At 42.5% G+C, this 21,094-nt stretch overlaps 1 protein-coding gene and 1 long non-coding RNA gene across 2 annotated transcripts in view; both read left to right on the forward strand.

Moving 5' to 3' along the window:
• CDK5RAP1 (CDK5 regulatory subunit associated protein 1) overlaps positions 1-21,094 on the forward strand; it is a 35,642-nt gene that overhangs the window by 6,456 nt on the left and 8,092 nt on the right. Inside the window, 7 exon segments of the mRNA XM_059133532.1 lie at positions 1,231-1,441; positions 2,676-2,796; positions 5,898-6,128; positions 9,153-9,250; positions 10,364-10,419; positions 12,787-12,917; positions 15,112-15,261. Coding sequence (XP_058989515.1) covers positions 1,231-1,441; positions 2,676-2,796; positions 5,898-6,128; positions 9,153-9,250; positions 10,364-10,419; positions 12,787-12,917; positions 15,112-15,261 — 998 coding nt within the window.
• LOC131807842 (uncharacterized) lies at positions 16,597-19,195 on the forward strand. The gene is made up of 2 exons (XR_009344603.1): positions 16,597-17,568; positions 17,778-19,195. It is a non-coding gene; the product is annotated as an uncharacterized LOC131807842 (long non-coding RNA).

Consider the following 21,094-nt stretch of genomic DNA (forward strand, 5'->3'; position numbering starts at 1 on the left):
GATAGCTGGGAAGCATATTTCAAAAATGAATATTCTATGCCCTTTTGGTCCCAGAATTTTGTTAATTATTTAATTTTAAAACAGACTGTTCATTTTGGAATAATTACTTTCTCTTGATGAAGGGTCCAAACATGGTTGGAGCATATCCTGCTACACAGATTAATGTACTAAGTGATATAGGAGGTTGGAAGGATTAGCTGAATGTTTCATATCAGTTTCTTCATTATAGAAGCCCCGGCTATATCTTTGTTAGGAATTTCAGAAATCCCCCCAATACTTTGTTTTATTATTATGGTAAAATACATATAGCATAAAATTTACCATTTGAACCCTTCTCTTTTCTTTAAAGATTTTATTTATTTGAGAGAGAGCATGAGCGGTCAAGGAGGAGAGGGAGAAGCAGACTGAGTGTGGGGCTTGATGCTAGAATGCTGAGATCATGACCTGAGCCAAAGTTAAGATGTTTAACTGACTGAGCCACCCAGGTGCCCCTGTTTTGAAATTCTGTAGCCTTACTGATAAACAGTGGTTTTTTAGGATTCAGAAGATAGCAGCATAGATGGTTAATTCATTTCTTAAAGGTCTTAGCAGGTATTATGGGTAAGAAAAGGGATAAAAGGGGGCGCCTGGGTGGCTCAGTGGGTTAAGCCGCTGCCTTCGGCTCGGGTCATGGTCTCGGGGTCCTGGGATCGAGTCCCGCATCGGGCTCTCTGCTCAGCGGGGAGCCTGCTTCCCTCTCTCTCTCTCTCTCTGCTGCCTCTCCATCTACATGTGATCTCTCTCTGTCAAATAAATAAAATCTTTAAAAAAAAAAAAAAAAAAAAAAGAAAAGGGATAAAGGATATAAGTACAATTATATAAGTTTCTTTCTTTCTTTCTTTTTTTTTTTTTTAAATAGGTTCCTGAATAAAAAGTTTTGTTTGGAGTTTGAAGTAAATTTCAGTTGAAAAAAGGTTCATGTCTAGAAATGTCTTTGGGCGATGGCTTAATTTTTCTGGGTATTTAATTGAATTTCTTAAGTTGCTTGCTTCCTGTGGTTTTCTTGTATAGGAAGATGCAGGTTCTAGTGCCTTGGAAATATTGGGTAAATTTGAGGAGCGATGATGCTCAGTTCTCAGAGAAGTTTCTGTGCCCTTGGCTCTGATCCTAGCTGGAGATAATGTGTACAGAGAAGTAGACATGGGACCAGATGAATTAGGGAACAGGTGCTCATTTTCTTTTCCTTCCCAGGCTGCATGGCTGAGAGATTGAAGGAGGAGATTCTCAACAGGGAGAAAATGGTGGATATTTTGGCCGGTCCAGATGCCTACCGGGACCTTCCTCGTCTGCTGGCTGTTGCCGATTCAGGCCAACAAGCTGCCAACGTGCTGCTCTCTCTGGATGAGACCTATGCCGATGTCATGCCAGTCCAGACAAGCCCCAGTGCTACTTCAGCCTTTGTGTGAGATATCGTGCAAGAGACAAGGAGTGAACTTCTCCTTTTTCACTTTTCTTTCTTTCTTTTTGAGAGAGGGTGTAGAGAGAGTGTGAGAGCTCAGGTGCATGAGCTGGGGGTGGGTGGGGGCTGGAGGTGAGGAGGGACAAAAGGAGAGAGTCCCAAGCAGACTCTGTGCAGAGTCCAACAAGGGGCTCGATCTCACAACCCTGAAATCATGACCTGACCTCACCAAGAATTGGGTGCCCAAAAGAGTGTGCCATTCAGGCACTCCTTCTTTCTCACATTTTTTTTTTTTTAAGAAACTGGCTTATTTATTTATTTATTTATTTATTTTTAAAGATTTTATGTATTTGCCAGAGATAGAGTGAGAGAGTACACACAAGCAGGCAGAGAGGCAGGCAGAGGCAGCGGGAGAAGCAGGCTCCCTGCTGAGCAAGGAGCCTGATGTGGGACTTGATCCCAGAACCTTGGAATCATGACCCGAGCCGAAGGCAGCAGCTTAACCAACTGAGCCACCCAGGTGTCCCTCCTTTCTCACTTTTATTTATTTATTTAATTTTAAAAAAAGATTTTATTATTTATTTGACAGAGAGAGAGATCACAAGTAGGCAGAGAGGCAGGCAGAGAGAGAGAAGGGGAAGCAGGCTCCCCACTGAGCAGAGAGCCTGATGCGGGGCTGGATCCCAGGACCCTGAGACCATGACGTGAGCCTAAGGCAGAGGCTTAACCCACTGAGCCACCCAGATACCCCTCCTTTCTCACTTTTAAAATAATGTTAATGGCAGGGGATCCCAGGACTCTGGGATCATGGCCTGAGCCAAAGGCAGACACTTAACGACTGAGCCATCCAGGAGCCCCTAGTTTTTAAAGACAAAAAACGTTTCCCTTAAAAAATGTCTCAGATTGGGGTGCCTGGGTGGCTCAGTGGTTTAAGCTGCTGTCTTCGGCTCAGGTCATGATCTCGGGGTCCTGGGATCGGGTCCCACATCGGGCTCTCTGCTCAGCGGAGAGCCTGCTTCCCTCTCTCTCTCTCTGCCTGCCTCTCCATCTACTTGTGATTTCTCTCTGTCAAATAAATAAAATCTAAAAAAAAAAAAAGTCTCAGATTGGTCCAGTGTGAGTATGGTGCCCAGAGGATTCAGAGTCAAAGGATAATGCTAAGGGAGCTATGACTTGCTCCTTGGGTGGGAGCAAGAATCCTATTCCTGTTATGAAGTTTTGGTGCTTTTCTCCCCAGGTCTATCATGCGAGGCTGTGACAACATGTGCAGCTACTGCATTGTTCCTTTCACACGTGGCCGGGAGAGGAGTCGGCCTGTTGCTTCCATTCTAGAGGAAGTGAGGAAGCTTTCAGAGCAGGTGAAAAGTCCTCTAGGCTTTTGTCTTGTAAACATGTTTTTAGGGGGATGAGAACAACCTTTCTCGTTTTGCTGCCTGTTCTATCTCTAAGCCGTGTAGGTTTAGAACCCATACCTGGCCAGAAAGAAATACCTGGATGAATATCTTTGATTTGCTGCTTATAAATTATAGGCAGATCCATGTGAAGTTTGTTTAGGAGGCAGCACAGTGGAATAGAGAGAGCATGAGTTTAGAATCAGATGATTGAGTACAAATTCTGGCTGTACCATTCTCTGGTTTGGTGCCTTGGTCACTCAACTATTATCTTTGAAACACAGTTTCTCAGTTGTGAAAAGTAACTTTCTTGCTGGCTTTTTGGGAAGATTGTTGTAGTTTAAATGTCTTTATTTTTTTTCTTTTTTTTCCTTTATTTCCTTCCTTCCTCTCTCCCATTCTCTCTTTCTCTGTCTCTTTCTTTTGTAAGAAATCTCAACACCCAGCTTGGGGCTTGAACTCACAACCCTGAGATTAAGAGTCACATGCTCTACCAACTGAGTCAGCCAGATGCCCATGTAGTTTAATTTTTTTTAAAGATTTATTTATTTTTAGAGAAAGAATGCATGAGGAAGGGGAGGAGCAGAGGGAGAGGGAGAAAGAGAATCCTAAGCAAACTTGGTGCTAAGTGTGGAGCCTGACGTGGGCTCAATCTCATAACCCTGAGATTATGACCTGAGCTGAGACCAAGAGTCAATACTCAAATGACTGAGCCACCAAGGTGCCGTAATTTTTTTTAAAGATTTGTTTATTTGAGAGAAAGGAAAAGGGTAGAGGGAGAGAGGAGGGGAGAGAATCTCAAGCAGCCTCCCCACTGAGTGTGGAGCCCACCTGAGGGCTTGATCTCCGGACCCTGTGATCATGACCTGAGCCAGAATCAGGAGTTGGCCCCTCAACTGATTGAGCCACGCAGGTGCCCTGCCCCTAAATGTTTTTAAACTCCCTGGCATATAGTAAATTTTCAGAGAATGATTTATTTGTCCATTCTGGGGAAACTGCCCAAATGTCTTCCTCATTATATCACAGAGCCAGCTTGCTAGTTGAGGGACAGAGAATAGATGAGGTTAGTGAATCCCAGCAGAGGCTGGAGGGGAGAGAATTCCTACTTTCTTCCTGTTGGAAGCTGGTCGCCACTAACTCTAGGCCTGGATCTTCAAGCACTGAAGAGGAGGATGTGGTTGGGAATAAGGAGCTTTTCTTCCACTAGAGTCTCCCTCTTTCCTTCCTTGCTTGCTCAAGAACTGTGGGAGCCAGCCCCTGCTCCAGTTTTCAGTCAGCAGTTTGTCTCTGTTCTCACACTCTAGCAGTGCTCTCTTCTCATCTCCCAGTCCCCAGTCCTCAGTTCCCTGCTTTGCTCCCCGGCTGCTCAAGGCACTGGGAGGTCTTCTCCATATCCCTCCTTTCCACATGCTTCCTGGTCTCAAGTCGTCTCCTCTCCCCTTCCAACTCCCCCATAGTACCAGAACTACTCGTCAGGATAGAGACATCTGTATACTATTATTTTTTTTTTTGTTAAAAAAGAAATACTTTATTTATTAGAGAGGGAGCACAAGCAAGGGGAGTGGTAGGCAGAGGGAGAGGCAGACTCCCCCTGAGCAGAGAGCCAAATGTGGGGCTCATGACCATAGTCGAAGGCAGACACACTTAACCAGCTGAGCTACCAGGTGCTCCCAAATTTCTTTTTTTTTTGTTTTGTTTTAAGTTTATTTATTTATTTATTTATTTATTTAAAAGATTTTATTTATTTATTTGACAGAGAGAAATCACAAGTAGGCAGAGAGGCAGGCAGAGAGAGAGAGAGAGGGAAGCAGGCTCCCTGCCAAGCAGAGAGCCCGATGCGGGACTCGATCCCAGGACCCTGAGATCATGACCTGAGCCGAAGGCAGCGGCTTAACCCACTGAGCCACCCAGGCGCCCAAGTTTATTTATTTTTAAGTAATCTTTACACCCACCGTGGGGCTCGAACTCAAAACCCCAGAGTCCCAAGCTCTACCCAGCTGAGTCAGCTAGGGGTTCCTCAAAATTTCTTAATTGTCCAAAATACCTTTGTTTTTTTTTTTTTTAAGATTTTATTTATTTATTTGAGAGAGAGAGAGAGAAAACACAAATGAGGAAGAGCAGAGGGAGGAGGAGAAGCAGACTCTCCGCTGAGCATAGAGACTGACATGGGGCTCAATCCTGGGACTCCAGGATCATGACCTGTTCAAAGGCAGATGCTTTATTGTCGAACTAACCAGGTATCTCTGTCCAAAAATACCATTTTTTAAAAAACTTTAAACCAAGATCCAATCAAGATTTGTTTTATTTGGTTTTTATATTTCTTCAATCCCTCTTTTTTTTTTTTTTTTTAAAGATTTTATTTATTTATTTGACAAACAGCAAGAGAGCGAACAGAAGTAGGGGGAGTGGGAGGGGAGAAGCAGGCTTCCCACTGAGCAGGGAGCCCAATGTGGGACTCAATCCTAGGACCCTGAGATCATGACCTGAGCCAAAGGCAGAGGCTTAACGACTAAGCCACCCAGGCGCCCCTCTTCAGTCCCTCCTAATTTAAAACAACCCTTTCAGTTTTTTGTTGTTTGCTTTAAATGATATATTAAGTTTTTGAAGAGATCAGATATTGCTGAATTTGTCTGATTGCTTCTTCATGTTGTCATTTAAAATATTCCTCTGAATTTTGGTACACATTGGAAGTTAGGTGTAAAAGCTTGATTCAAATTAGGCTAAATATTTTGGGAAGAGTATTTCATAGGCAATGATTATATAATATTCAACTGGCAGAATGCTGTCAGAATTTGATTTATTGTGTTACAAATTAACCATTATTATTGAACATTGAGTTTGTGTCCAGGTTTTTGCTAATCAAAAAATGCTTTGAAGCTAATTTTTATTTAAGATTCTAGAAATTCTGAAGTTGAGTTCTTCAGACAAGATGCCCAAATGTGAAATTATTGGGTTAAAGACAGAATAGAATACATTTATGGATGGCTCTTGGTAGGGTCAGCTAATTTCAATGAAACTACAAAGAAGGTTTTAATTGGCTTCTGATGTATTTATTTTTCCTTTTTTAGGGGCTGAAAGAAGTGACACTTCTTGGTCAGAATGTTAATAGTTTTTGGGACAGTTCAGAGGTCCAATTCAACAATGCTGTGTCTACTAACCTCAGCCGTGGCTTTTCTACCAACTATAAACCCAAGCAAGGGGGCCTTCGTTTTGCTCACCTTCTGGATCAGGTCTCCAGAGTAGATCCTGAAATGAGGATCCGTTTTACCTCTCCCCACCCCAAAGACTTTCCTGATGAGGTGAGTATCGACAAGAGAACTGTGCCAAGCTGTTATCAGTATCCTTTTAAAAAAAAAATTTTTTTTTTTTGAAGATTTTATCTATTTATTTGACAGAGATCACAAGTAGGCAGAGAGGCAGTCAGAGAGAGAGGGGGGAAGCAGGCTCCCCGCTAAGCAGAGAGCCTAATGTGGGGCTCAGTTGCAGGACCTCGGGATCACGACCCGAGCTGAAGGCAGAGGCTTTAACCCACTGAGCCACCCAGGCATCCCTTTTAAATTTTTTAAAGACTTTTATTTATTTATTTATTTGACAGAGAGAGAGATCACAAGTAGGCAGAGAGGTGGGCAGGGGTGAGTGGGTGGAGTAGGCTTCCTGCTGAGCAGAGAGCCTGATGCAGGGCTCCATCCCAGGACCCTGAGATCATGACCTGAGCCAAAAGCAGAGGCTTAACCTACTGAGCCACGCAGGTGACCCTAGGTGGCATTCTTAAGTATGCCAAAGGCTGGACCCAGTGGGAGGCAGCAGTCCTTGAGTCTCGCTCAGGGCATCTTGTGTGTTGCTGTATTGCTCTTTAATTTCACCAAAGATTTAAAGTCCACCAAGGTGGGCGGATATGGGATTGATATATTTAAAAAAATTTGTCTTCAACTTCATCAGGGTCAGGTTGTCATCTTCATCTATAAAATGGGATTAATAATAGCCTCCTGCTTTGGGTTTTTGGGAAATAGGTATAATGTATAAACAAATTAAAGGTATAATGTAAGGCACTTATCAAAGTGCCTTAGCAATGCATGGAGTGTATAGCCCACATGTGAAACCTTTTTTTTTTTTTTTTAATTTTTTTTGTTTGTTTGTTTGGGTGAAATCTCTTTTGGTCCCACCCCAACCTTTTCGCCTCTGGATTGTCTTTTTATTGAGCTGCAAGTGTTCTTCATGTATTCATGATATAACTCCTTTGTCAATATATATTTTCAAATATTTTTTCTTAGTTTTAGTTTCTTTAAAGATTTTATTTTATTTTTTTAAATTTTATTTTTATTTATTTATTTGACAGAAATCACAAGTAGACAGAGAGGCAGATGCGGGCCTCGATCCCAGGACCCTGAGACCATGACCTGAGCCGAAGGCAGAGGCCCTAAACCACTGAGCCACCCAGGCGCCCTAAAGATTTTATTTTTTAAAGATTTACTTATTTTAGGGGCACCTGGGTGGCTCAGTGGGTTAAGCCTCTGCCTTCGGCTCAGATCATGATCTCAGGGTCCTGGGATTGAGCCCTGCATTGGGCTTCCTGCTCTGTAGGGGGCCTGGTTCCCCCTCCCGCTCTGTCTGCCTCTCTGTCTACTTGTGATCTCTCTCTGTGTGTCAAATAAATAAATAAAATCTTAGGAGAGAAAAAAGCTCTATTTATTTTAGGGTGTGCAAGTGAGGGAGGGATGGTGGGAGAGGGCGAGATTCTTAAGCAGACTCTTTGAGGAGTGCAGAATCTGACACAGGGTTCGACTCCAGGACCCTGAGATCATGACCTGAGCTGAAATCAAGAGTTGGACACTTAACTGACTGAGCCACCCAGGTGCCCCCCCCTTTTTAAAGATTTATTTATTTGACAGACAGAGATCACAAGTAGGCAGAGAGGCAGGCAGAGAGAGAGGAGGAAGCAGGCTCTCCACTGAGCAGAGAGCCCAATTTGGGGCTCGATCCCAGGACCCCAGAATCATGACCCAAGCCGAAGGCTTTAACCCACTGAGCCACCCAGGTGCCCCTTTTTTTTCTTTTCTTTTCTTTCTTTCTTTCTTTTTCTATTTTAAGGATTTTTATTTATTTATTTGACACAGAGAAAGAGATAGAGAGAGAGAGCACAAGCAGGGTGAGTGGCAGGCAGGCAGAGCCAGGAGCCAAGCAAGGAGCCTGATGTGGGGCTCGATCCCAGGATTGTGGGATCATGACCCAAGCCAAAGGCAGCTGCTCAACCATGTGAGCCACCCAGGTGCCCCTACTTCCAGTTTCTTGATGGTCCTTTTTTTTTTTTTTTAAAGATTTTATTTATTTATTTGACAGAGAGGGAGAGAGAGAGAGAGATCACAAGTAGTCAGAGAGGCAGGTGGGGGGGGGCAGGAAGAAGGCGCCCGCCGAGCAGAGAGCCTGATGCGGGGCTCGATCCCAGGACCCTGAGATCATGATCTGAGTCAAAGGCAGAGGCTTAACCCACTGAGCCACTCAGGCGCTCCTTCTTGATGGTCTTTTATTTTTTTATCTTAATTTTAATTTTTTTAAAGATTTTATTTATTTGAGAAAGAGTAAGAGCTCGAGCAGGGGAGAGTTAGAGGGAGAGGGAGAAACAGGATCCCTACTGAGCAGGGAGCTAGATGTGGGGCTCACTCCCAGGGTCTTGGGATCATGACCCAAGCCGAAGGCAGACGCTTAACAGCAGAGCCACCCAAGCATTCTTTGATGGTGTCTTTTAAAGTGGTTAATTAGTTTGGAAGTTAGATGAAACAAATACTTCATTTTTCTTTTCTTGTCTTTTTTTTTTTTTTTTTTAAAGGGAAGATTCTTTATTTTTTTTTTTTTTTAAAGATTTTATTTATTTGCCAGAGATAGAGAGAGAGAGAGTACACACAGCAGGCAGAGAGGCAGGCAGAGGCTATGAGAGAAGCAGGCTCCCCGCCGAGGAAGGAGCCCGATACGGGACTTGATCCCAAGACCCTGGGATCACAACCCGAGCTGAAGGCAGCGGCTTAACCAACTGAGCCACCCAGGTGTCCCTCTTTTCTTGTCTTGTCTCTGTCACCCCATGGCTTGAATTTGACCTCTGTTTGCTTGCTTCACTTTTTTAAAGCAGAAATGCCATCAGGTGAAATGTCTGGGACAGATAACGTGGCTTGAGTAAAAATAAAGGATTTGGATAATTCATGTATTTGGTTTAATTGGCCTATTAATTACTTGAAAATTAACCTTGGTAGAGAAACAGTGGGAGTGGTATTCTTTTCTGCAGTGTACTTTGGTGAGACTTTGATGGCCTTTACTGTGTTCTATCTGATCAGGTTCTACAGCTGATTCATGAGAGAGACAACATCTGTAAACAGATTCACCTACCAGCCCAGAGTGGAAGCAGTCGTGTATTGGAGGCTATGCGGAGGGGGTCAGACTTAACTTGGGGATGGGGTATCCTGCACCTTTCCATGTTTTCTTAAGGACCACACCATGTCTAAGGACCTAGTATAGCACATAGTAACTGCTCAATAAATATCTGTTCTATTAGTAAACTCATGAACATGATAACTTGCTTCTGTTTACTCCAGAAATATAGATTAAGGACTGAATCACTCATGTCATTTGTTTAGTATTTCTTTTTAAGATTTATATTTATTCTATATAGAGAGTGCACACATGGAGGGAAAAGAGAGTCTTAAGTAGACTCTGTACTGAGTGCAGAGCCCAACGCAGGGCTTGATTTCATGACCCTGAGATCACAACCCAAGCCAAAAACAGTCAGATGCTCAACTGACTAAGCCATCCAGGCCCCCCAGCATGTTTTTTATTAAGCATGAAATGTGTGGTACATTCCTTTTGAAATTGGAATCCTGTAGCTTTTAACATTAAAGCTTTTTAAGTCTTGGAATTTAAACATACCTCTGTTCACTTACTTTGGGACTAATATGTATTGCAGAGGTAAGACTGAAAGGGTGAGGTGACAAATAGCAACCCGTATGGAACTAATGCCTTGTCTTGTTTTCCACTATTTTAGAGCAGTTTTAGAGATCCTCTAAAGTGTTTAATCTATCCTCCCTAAATAAAAAAAGAATATTTACTTTTTAGTTTTTTTAAGATTTATTTATTTGAGAGAGAGAGAGCATGAGTGGGAGGGGCAGAGGGAAAGGGAGAGAGAATCTCAAGCAGACTTCTTGAGCATGGAGCCTGGCATAGGACTTAATCTCATGACACAGATCAGGACCTGAGCTGAAACCAAGAGTCTGTCGCTTAACCTATTGCGCCACTCAGGTACCCTCTACTTATTTTTTAAAAAGGCTATTTAAAATAATGTATGTCTTGAATTAAAGATTTGTGGGCTATAGATTAGGTTATACTACAGGATTTGGATCAAAAGGACTCTTGTGTACTTTAGCCTACTTTTGGACTGTCCCATGTGGTTGAGAAGTGGTTATATATGGTAATTCATAGCCTTATCTTTTTGTAGCATTCCTTTAAAGAAGATTGGTTCATCTAAGCCTTTTCTTCTTTTTCTTTATTGCAGATATTCAAGAGAAGCTTACATGGAGTTAATTCGTCATATCAGAGAATCTATCCCAGGTATGTTTAAGAAGTATTCTGTCGAGCACATAACTCTACCAGTGGCCACAGCGTTTTTGTTTTGACACTGCCTTATGACACCCTTCATGCTGCTTTTGCGCCTCTTCATTTTTCTCTTTCTCTCTTTTTACTTCTCTCTGTTTTTTTAATGTATTGGTCTTGCTAGATGTACACAAAAGTATGGATCAGTTTGTGACCTCAGGGTGAAAGAGATTTCTATATTCTTCGTGTTTCTGAACATATGGGGCAGACTTTGATCTTTCTTGTTAGCTGGCAAAGGTAGTTTGGTCTAAATTAGTTCTAATTTGGGGACAATTGGTATCTTTAAAAATGTACACATTTTTAGAGGTAATTCCTATTATCTTAACTCTTACTCCTTTTTCTCTTTCCCTTTTCTCCTAATAAAACTACTTTGTAGTCTTTTTTGTTTTATAAAGATTTTGTTTATTTATTTGACAGAGAGAGACATAGTGAGAGAGGGAACACGAGCAGAGGGAGTGGGAGAGGGGGAAGCAGGCTTCCTGCTGAGCTCAATGTGGGGCTTGATCCCAGGACCTAACTTTGTAGTCTTTCTAATTTAGATTTGGTTGACAGTATCTACATTTGTTTCCAAATTTCTTATTATTGTAACTTGAATTATGCATAGTTTCATTTTGGAGGGGCAGGATAGTGCGAAGGCTTTCTGGGCTGCAGTTTCCTCATCTATAAAATAGAGTTAGTAAGGGGCACTTAGCTGGCTTCGTAGAGCATGGGACCCTTGATTTCAGGGTTATGAGATCAGGCCCCATGTGTGGCATAGAGTTTACTTAAAAAAAACAAACATACATATATATATATATATATATATATATATATATATATATACACACACACACACATATACACACACACACACATATATATATATGTAAAATAGAGTTGATAGTACCTCATTGGATTGTGGGAATAATTACATAGATTAAATTAAATAGATAGGAAAGCGTAGCACTTAGTATTTAATGACAATAGTTATTGTTCCTATAGTCTTAAACATTGTATGAAATTGGTTTCAAAGGTATGTTTTTAAAAGAATTTATTTAAAAATTTTTACTTTTTTTTTTTTTTTAAGATTTTTATTTATTTATTTGACAGAGAAAGACATAGCGAGAGAGGGAGCACAGGTGGGGAGTGGGAGAGGCAGTCTTCCCACTGAGGAGGGAGCCTGATGCCGGGCTTGATCCCAGAACCCTGAGGTCGTAACCTGAGCTGAAGGCAGATCCTTAATGACTGAGCCACCCAGGTCTCCCTATTTAAAAAACTTTATAGGGGCGCCTGGGTGGCTCAGTGGGTTAAGCCGCTGCCTTCGGCTCGGGTCGTGATCTCAGGGTCCTGGGATCGAGCCCCACATCGGGCTCTCTGCTCGGCAGGGGGCCTGCTTCCCTTCCTTTCTCTGTGATCTCTTCCCTTCCTCTCTCCTACTGTGATCTCTCTCTGTCAAATAAATAAATAAAATCTTAAAAAAAAAATTTTTTTTAAAAACTTTATAGCGGCACCTGGGTGGCTCAGTGGGTTAAAGCCTCTGCCTTCAGCTCAGGTCATGATCCCAGGGTCCTGGGATCGAGCCCCGCATCAGGCTCTCTGTTCAGCAGGGAGCCTGCTTCCTCCTCTCTTTGCCTGCCTCTCTGCCTACTTGTGATCTCTGTCTGTTAAATAAATAAAATCTTTAAAAAAAAAATAAAAAAAAATAAAAAACTTTATATAAGATTTATTTATTTTATTTTATTTTTTTAAGATTTTATTTATTTATTTGATAGAGATCACAAGTAGGCAGAGAGGCAGGCAGAGAGATGGGGGAGGCAGGCTCCCTGCTGAGCAGAGATTCCCGATTTGGGGCTCTATCCCAGGACCCTAAGATCTTGACCTGAGCCGAAGGCAGAGGCTTTAACCCACTGAGCCACCCAGGCGCCCAAGATTTATTTATTTTATAAAGAATTATTTATTTATTTGAGAGAGAGGGAGAGAGTGCTGCATGCAAGGGGAGGAATCAGAGGGAAAAGGAGAGAAGTAGACAGTGCTAAGCACAGAGCCCCACACAGGGCTCGACCTCATTCCTTAGATCATGAACCAAGCCGAAACCGAGAGTCAGACACTTAACCAGTTGAGCCAGCCAGCTGCCCTAAAAGGATGGGAACTGGCATGGGAACATTCTGGATAAGCAGGCCTACCCCATCTTGCTCTGTAATGACTATTTTGTTTCACTTGCACATGAGCTGAGCAGCTCTAGGAAAAGTTTACAATTGCTGTCCCACCCTTTGTAGCCCACAAGTGCCAAAGGCCTCTCCTGAAGGTAGGCAGCAGTGACATGTTGTCCTTTGTCATGCGTTGCAGGGGTGAGCCTCAGCAGTGATTTCATTGCTGGCTTTTGTGGTGAGACGGAGGAAGATCACCTCCAGACGGTGTCTTTGCTTCGGGAAGTTCAGTACAACATGGGCTTCCTTTTTGCTTACAGTATGAGACAGGTAAGCCCTTCTTGGGATGCAGAAGAAGCTACTTCTATGGTACAACAGAATTTCTGACTGGGGCAGCAAGGCAGTTCTTGAGAAGCGACGAGATCTTACCACTCATTTCTTTATTTTTGATTTAATCAACATGTCTACTGTTTTATACAGTTCAGCAGTTTGAGATGAAAATGGATTGCTTGCGACATTATTTTCATAAAAATATTTGAAATTATGTTTAGATCGTTTAGAATTTGAATGTGCAGGTAGGGATTCTATTCCTTATAGGAAAACTAAAATCATGCAGGAATTTTTTGGCCTACAGATATGCATTGTTTTACAGATGCACCTTGTCCTCCTAGCCATTCTCAGCTATTTTAGTTTTCATTTTTTAGGCCATGTGAACCCACTTATAGCCACTAGAGAGCTTCTCTGTACACGGATTCCCAGGAATATAAAGCGGAAGGAGATGAGGAAGGAAGGGGAGAGTAATGTGTAATTCCTGCAGAGGAGGGGTAGTTCTGATCTTTTGCCATTTTCTTGATGGTAGGGATGAATTTGCACAGGTCATATCTCCTCTCTTCAGTCAACTTAGTGGGGGCTTTCTTTGTGTTTGGGCTGGAGGCTGAAGAGGCTCGGTGGCCAGGAGGCTCAGGAAAGCTGATTGATGAATGAAGGATCCCATGACCTTAGCCACCAGCATCACTCAGCTGCCATCAGCAAAGCTAATTCATATCTTTTAAAGCTCACTGCCTACTGTTCTGTAGGCAGTGTAAGTGGGCTATTGTATGTATTTATGTCTGTTACAGAATTACTTCAGGGATGAAGCTTCAGAGTAGATTTGGGTTCCAAATCTGCTGCTGCTTTTCCATGGACATCACAAATATGCAAGAGAAATTCTTTTCTAATGTTAGATTTGGGAATGGGTGTGCAGTGTGTGGTGGAAGCGTCATGGGGATTAATATGAGTGTTCACTTTGGGATCTAATTTCTAAGTTAGGGTTAAGGTTATAGAGACCTAGTAGTCTAGTGGATGAGAGCAAGCATTCAGATTCTGCCAGTCTTACTTAATAACTGTATGATCTTGAGAAAGGTCCTTGGTGTCTCCACCTTTGAAGTGAGAATAGTGTTTGGTAATGGTAAATGCACAATAGATGCAAGTTTTTGTTAATAAGACAAAATAGAATAAACCCATTTGTCTTTGTACTTCTTTCAAAGGACAAGTGGAATGACCACACATTGAGGTTTTCCTATAATTCCGTACTTATATCTAGCTCAGTGGTTCTTCAACTGTATTACAAACCTGTATACAGAAAACTTAAAAAAAAAAAATGTGTTGGGTGCTTGGATGGCTCAGTTGGTTGGGCATCTGCCTTCAGCTCAGGTCATAATCCTGGGGTCCTGGGATTGAGTCCTGCATTGGGCTCCCTGCTCCATGGGGCATCTGCTTCTTCCTCTGCTCCCACATTCTTATTCTCTCTCTCTAGCTTACAAAATTAAATACAATTTTGAGCCTGATTTTCATGTACTAAGTTTAGAATTTCACCCTTATAAAAATGTGACTTGACTGCATAGTTACCTATCTCTCTGAGAATGCTCCTAGAGCTAGAGAACCCTTCTGGCATGGCTTGGGTCTTGTATATATGACTGTAACTTAGAGGTGGAGTGAACTTGGTGTCCCTCTGTCCCTTAAGAATAGATTCTTTGGGGTGAGGGCACCTGGGTGGCTCAGGCAATGAAGCATCTGACTTGATTTTGGGTCAGGTCATGATCTCAGGATCTTGTGATCAAGCCCCTTGTCAGGCTTCCTGCTGAGAGGGGAGTCCGTTTGAGGATTCTCTATCCCTGTTTCCCTCCTCCTCTTCCCCAACGTGTGCACGCACGCATACTTTCTCTTTCCCCTCTCTAAAATAAATACGTCTTTTTTTTTTTTTTAAGATTTTATTTCACAGAGAGTGAGAGCACAAGCAGGGGGAGCAGCAGAGGGAGAGGGAGGAGTAGGCTCTCTGCTGAGCAGAGAGCCCGATGTGGGGCTTGATCCCAGGATCGTGACTCAAGCTGAAGGCAGACACCTAACTGACTGAGCCACCCAAGTGCCCTTAAAATAAACAAATCCTTTAAAAAAAAAAAAAAGAAGAAGAAGAAGAATGGGGAAAAAAGGGAATTCTGTGAGTCCTTGGTGACCTTTCTCTTTCTCTTTCTCTTTTTTTTTGTAGAAGACCCGGGCATATCACAGGCTGAAAGATGATGTCCCAGAAGAGGTAAAATTAAGGCGTTTGGAGGAACTTATTACTGTCTTTCGAGAAGAAGCAACAAAAGCCAACATGACCTCTGTGGGTTGTACCCAGCTAGTCCTGGTGGAAGGGGTAAGGTCATATGTATATATATTTTTCGTTTGTTTTTTGGAACACAATATGTCTCCCTTTTTTTTTAAGATTTTATGAGAGATCACAAGTAGGCGGAGAGGCAGGCAGAGAGAGGGGGAAGCAGGCTCCCCGCTGAGTAGAGAGCCTGATGTCAGACTCGATCCCAGGACCCTGAGACCATGACCTGAGCTGAAGGCAGAGGCTTAACCCACTGAGCCACCCAGGTGCCCCTGTGTCTCCCTTTTATTTAGATCTTCTTTGATTTATCAGAGTTTTTGTGTTAGGATTCCTGTATGTATTTTGTTAGATTTATACCATAGTATCTTTTTTTCTAAACTGTTACAGTTGCTATTGTATGTTTTAATTTCAGGTGTTTCGTGTGCTCATTTTATTATACAGCTATAACTCAATTTTGTGTGTTTATCTTATACTCTGTGACCTTGCTGAAATCAATAGTTCTAGGAGTTTTTTTTTTGGCATTTTTTTTTTTTTTAAAGATTTTATTTATTTATTTGACAGGCAGAGATTACAAGTAGGCTGAGAGGCAGGCAGAGAGAGAGGAGGAAGCAGGCTCCCCGCTGAGCAGAGGACCCTGCTCCCAGGACCCTGGGATCACGACCTGAGCCGAAGGCAGAGGCTTTAACCCACTGAGTCACCCAGGCGCCCCTTTTTTTGGCATTTTCCTTGAGATTTTCTGCATAGGTAATCATGTCATTATGTTTTTTTCTTCCTAATGTTCCAAGCTTCCTTCTTTTATCTTTTCCTCTCCCTTCAGAGAACTTCCTTCAGACACTCTGGCAGTAGATTGTCTTCCTTCATCTTAGAATGTCAGGATTTCTCCTTCATTCTTGAAAGATATTTTTGTACTTAGCAGCAGAAGGATTAGGAAGAGTATGCCTGCTTCATCTCTTTCTGGAAGGAGTATCATATGTATGTTTTTAGAATCAGTTTTATTGTCTGTCTTCAGTCCTTTTTTATTTTTATTATATTTTAATTTTTTGAAGGTTTATTTTTTTAATAATCTCTACATGCAATTTGGGGCTCATCCATAAACCTGACATTGAGAGTTGGATGCTCTACCAACTGAGCCAGCTATGTGCTCGTTCAATCCTTTTTGAAATCACATTTTTGGGGCGCCTGGGTGGCTCAGTGGGTTAAGCCTCTGCCTTCGGCTCAGGTCATGATCTCGGTCCTGGGATCGAGTCCCGCATTGGGCGCTCTGCTCGGCGGGGAGCCTGCTTCCTCCTCTCTTTCTGCCTGCCTGTCTGCCTACTTGTGATCTTTCTGTGTCAAATAAATAAATAAAACCTTTAAAATAAATAAATAAATAAATAAATAAATAAAATCACATTTTTGGGACGACTGGTTGGCTCTGTTGGTTAAGTGTCTGCTTTTGACTCAGGTCATGATACCAGGGTAGTCCTGCATCAGGCTTCTTGCTCTGTAATGAGCCTGCTTTTCCCTCTGTCTCTTTCCCTCTACTTGTGTTTTCTCTTTCTCTCTTTCTCAAATAAATAAATAAAATCTTTAAAAAATAAATCACATTTTCTTAGAAATGTACTGCTTTTTGGGAAGTTTGAGGTTCCTATAGGCTTCTCCAGTCAGGCCTGGGAACCTAGATACTAGGGTGCTAAACAGATTGGAATAGAGGGTAAGTTTGGCAGCCTGAAGCTATATGTTGCAGCCATTGGAGAGGAGGCGAAAGAGAGAGATGGCGCCCTTTATGTGACTCTTCTGAAGTCCTGGATTGAGAAAGGAGAGTCCTGTTCCATGTCTTAGGATATGGTAGCATCAGAGCTACTAATTGTCTGGTATTTATGTTTGTTGGGACTCTTCGGTGAGTAACAGTGAGAATTTCTTCAAGCCATCTTTTTTATATTTCAGAGGTATCTTGTGCAGCCCAAGGGCAGGAAGGGCTGTGCTTAGCTTCGGAAGCCCTTTAGGCTTGTACTTTCTCATCTCCTTGGACCAGCTATTCCTGCTTCTTCATTTTTGTTACAGAGCACAGCAGCCCTATAGTTCCTGTGTTTACATGTTATAGTTTTGGCTATTCACAGACCAAAATTGTGTCTCTCAGCACCAGCTCCAGTTTCCAGGAACTGTACTTGATCAGCTCATCTGGGTTAGGCGATCTTCCTATGGTCTAGACTCACAGTTGGCTGCTGGATGGTGAGCTCAGTTAACATGATCTCCCGAAGGGTGTTTGCCTCACTAAATGCTTTGTAATTTAGAGTATTATCTGTGACTCTGGAGATCTGTACGTGTACATGTCTATTAGCAATTTACATTTCATCCAGTAAGAGTTAGGTCTTACTGGGTGCCTGGGTGGCTCAGTGGTTAAGCCGCTGCCTTCGGCTCAGGTCATGATCTCAGGGTCCTGGGATCGAGTCCCGCATCGGGCTCTCTGCTCAGCAGGGAGCCTGCTTCCTCCTCTCTCTCTCTCTGCCTGCCTCTCTGCCTACTTGTGATTTCTCTCTGTCAAATAAATAAAAAAAAAAAAAAAAAAAAAGAGTTAGGTCTTACTGTATTGCCAGCTCTCCTGACAGAGTAAGGCACAGAAAAGTGTACTTCTCTATTTTTTCTTTTTCTTTTGAAGATTTTATTTATTTATTTGACAGAGAGAGCACAAGCAGGGGGCGCGGCAGGCAGAGGGAGAGGGAGAGAGAAACAGGCTTCCCAAGGAGCAGGGAGCCGGATGTGGGGCTCAATCCTGGGACCCTGGGATCATGACCTGAGCTGAAGGCAGTTGCTTAACCAGCTGAGCTACCCAGGTGCCTTGTGTACTTCTCTTTTGAATGAATGAATAAGTACTCAGAGTTTACCAATCTGTGTCCCTAGCTTCATCAGGCTTACAGAGAATCTATGGTAATTAAATAAACTGAAATAAGATTATTTCTTAGGCATATACATAAGCCAGTTCTCACTTGGGGCTAGAGAATAAATGGATTTTTCAGGGCTAGCAGTTGGGAGTCTTTACTTTCTTTTAGAGGGACTTTCTTTCCTTTAGTCCTGGCCAGTTTAAAACTTCAAGTTGTGAGGTGCAGGGTGGCTCAGTGGGTTAAAGCCTCTGCCTTCAGCTCAGGTCATGATCCTAGGGTCCTGAGATCGAATCCCGCACCAGGCTCTCTGCTCAGCAGGGAGCCTGCTTCTTCCTCTCTCTCTGTCTGCCTCTCTGCCTACCTGTGATCTCCGTCTGCCCAATAAATAAACTCTTAAAAAAATAAAACTTCAGGTTGCTATTGGGACGCCTGCGTGACTCAGTCGGTTAAGCCACTGCCTTCGGCTCATGTCTTGATCCCAGGGTCCTGGAATCAAGTCCCACATCGGGCTCCTTGCTCAGCCAGGAGCCTGCTTCTCTCTCTGCCTCTGCCTGCCACTCTGCCTGCTTGTGTGCTCTCTCCCTCATTCTCTCTGATAAATAAATAAAATCTTAAAAAAAAAAACAAAAAACCTTCCGGTTGTTATATCCATAGTGGCAGATAAGATGATTGTAACTCATGTATACAAAGTATTTGCTCTCTGTCAGGAGCTGTGCACTTTATGGTCTTTGGCACATTGAGTCCCATCACAGTTTTTGGAGGTAGTGCTATTATTCGCCCTTTTATGATATGAAACAGAGATTCAGAGAAGTAGAATAACTTCCTGAAGGCCATACAGATTGTGTGGCAGAGCCAGAATTTGAGTCAGGTCTAGCTCATTCCAGAGCCTCTATACAACATTTCCTCTCCCCGCTTTTATTTTTTATTTTTTTAAAAGATTTTGTTTATTTATTTGAGAGAGAGAGAGATCACAAGTAGGCGGAGAGTCAGGCAGAGAGGGGGAAGCAGGCTCCCTGCCGAGCAGAGAGCCCCATGCGGGACTCAATCCCAGGACCCCGAGATCATGACCCGAGTCGAAGGCAGAGGCTTAACCCACTGAGCCACCCAGGCGCCCCCCCCTTTTTAATTATGGGGAATTAAAAAGATACATAGATATAGAGAGAGCAGTATAATGCATGCCTGTGTCCCCATTAACAGACCTCAACAGCTGTCAGTACAGTGTTAATCTTGGCTAATCTCGTTTCCATCTTTATTGCCCCCATTAGATTGTTTTGAAGCAAGTAGCTTATATGTCATATAAAAAAAAATTTTTTTTAAAGATTTTATTTATTTATTTGGCAGAGAGATCACAAGTAGGCAGAGAGGCAGACATAGAGAGGGGAAGCAGGCTCCCTACTGAGCAGAGAGCCCGATGTGGGACTTGATCCCAGGACTGTGGGATCATAACCTGAGCTGAAGGCAGAGGCTTGAACCCACTGAGCCACCCAGGTGCCCCTATACATATTATATTTATATATCATAATATTTTGTCAGTTAACCTTTCAATATATATATCTTTAAAAGATAAGGACTCTTTTTAAAAGAGCTTTATTTATTTATTTTAGAGAGGGGAGAGAGGATACGGGGAGGGGGAGAGAGACTTAAGGGGACTCCGAGCTCCGTGCAGGCCTGATCTAGGGCTTGATCTCAAACCCTGAGATTAGGACCTGAGCTGAAACCAAGAACTGGACACTTAACTGACTATGCCACCCCGTGCCCTAAGATAAGTACTCTTTTAAGAAAAAAACCCAATAGGGTCACCTGAGTGACTCAGTTGATTAAACTGAAGTTGTCTGCTTGTCTGCCTTTAGCTCAAGTCATGGTCCCAGGATCCTAGGATGGAGTCTGCTTCTCCCTCTGCCTGCTGCTCACTCTCTCTCACTCTTGTTCATTCTCTCTGACAAGTAAATAAAATCTTAAGAAAAAGAAACCGACATAATGCTATTGTCATTGTTGTTTGTTAATATTGTCAAATATTTAGTCAGTATTCTAATTTCTGTTTGTCTCAAATATTTTTTTTTTTTTTTTTTTTTTTTTAAAGATTTTATTTATTTATTTGACAGAGAGAAATCACAAGTAGGCAGAGAGGCAGGCAGAGAGAGAGAGGAGGAAGCAGGCTCCCCGCTGAGCAGAGAGCCTGATGCGGGACTCGATCCCAGGACCCTGAGATCATGACCTGAGCCGAAGGCAGCGGCCTAACCCACTGAGCCACCCAGGCGCCCTGTCTCAAATATTTTTATATTTTTATGGTTGTTTTCAAATCACGGAACTTGAACACTGCCTTTTGAAAAATTTATTGTAAAACAATCATAAACTTACAGAAAAGTTGTAATACATTACCAAAAATTTTTTTGACTCATTAGAGAATTATTTGCTGACCTGATGCCCTCAACCCCCTCAAATACTGTATTATATATCTCATAAAACCAGCAACATTCTCCTACATAACTACAGTACTACTACCAAAATCAGGAAATTAACCTTGTTACCTTTCTGCAATCCAATCCTCCAACTCCATTTAAGTTTCTCCATTTTCTCAGAACTCTCCTTTACAGCAAAAAGATTAAGTTCAGTGTCATATGTTGCATTGTCTTCTCTGTCTGGTCTCCTTCGGTCTAGAATAATTCCTCAGCCTTTTTTTGACTTTCATTATCTCGACACTTGGTGATTATAGGTGTGTTATTTATTTACTTATTTTTTAAAATTTTATTTATTTATTTGACAGCACAAGCAGGGGGAGTGGCAGAGGGAGAGGGAGAAGAAGGCTCCCTGCAGAGATGGGGAGGCCTGATAAGGGACTCTATTCCAGGACTCCAGGATCGTGACCTGATCGGAAGGCAGTGACTCAACCAACTGAGCCACCCAGGCGCCCCAGGCCTATTATTTTGTAGAATGTTCTTTAATTTGGATTTGAAGAGTTTCCTCGTGGTAAGATTCAGGTTATATATTTTTAGGCAGGCGTATTAGGGAAATGA

This window comes from Mustela lutreola, chromosome 9 (assembly GCF_030435805.1).
Source record: "Mustela lutreola isolate mMusLut2 chromosome 9, mMusLut2.pri, whole genome shotgun sequence".
Classification (NCBI taxonomy): Eukaryota; Metazoa; Chordata; class Mammalia; order Carnivora; family Mustelidae; genus Mustela; species Mustela lutreola.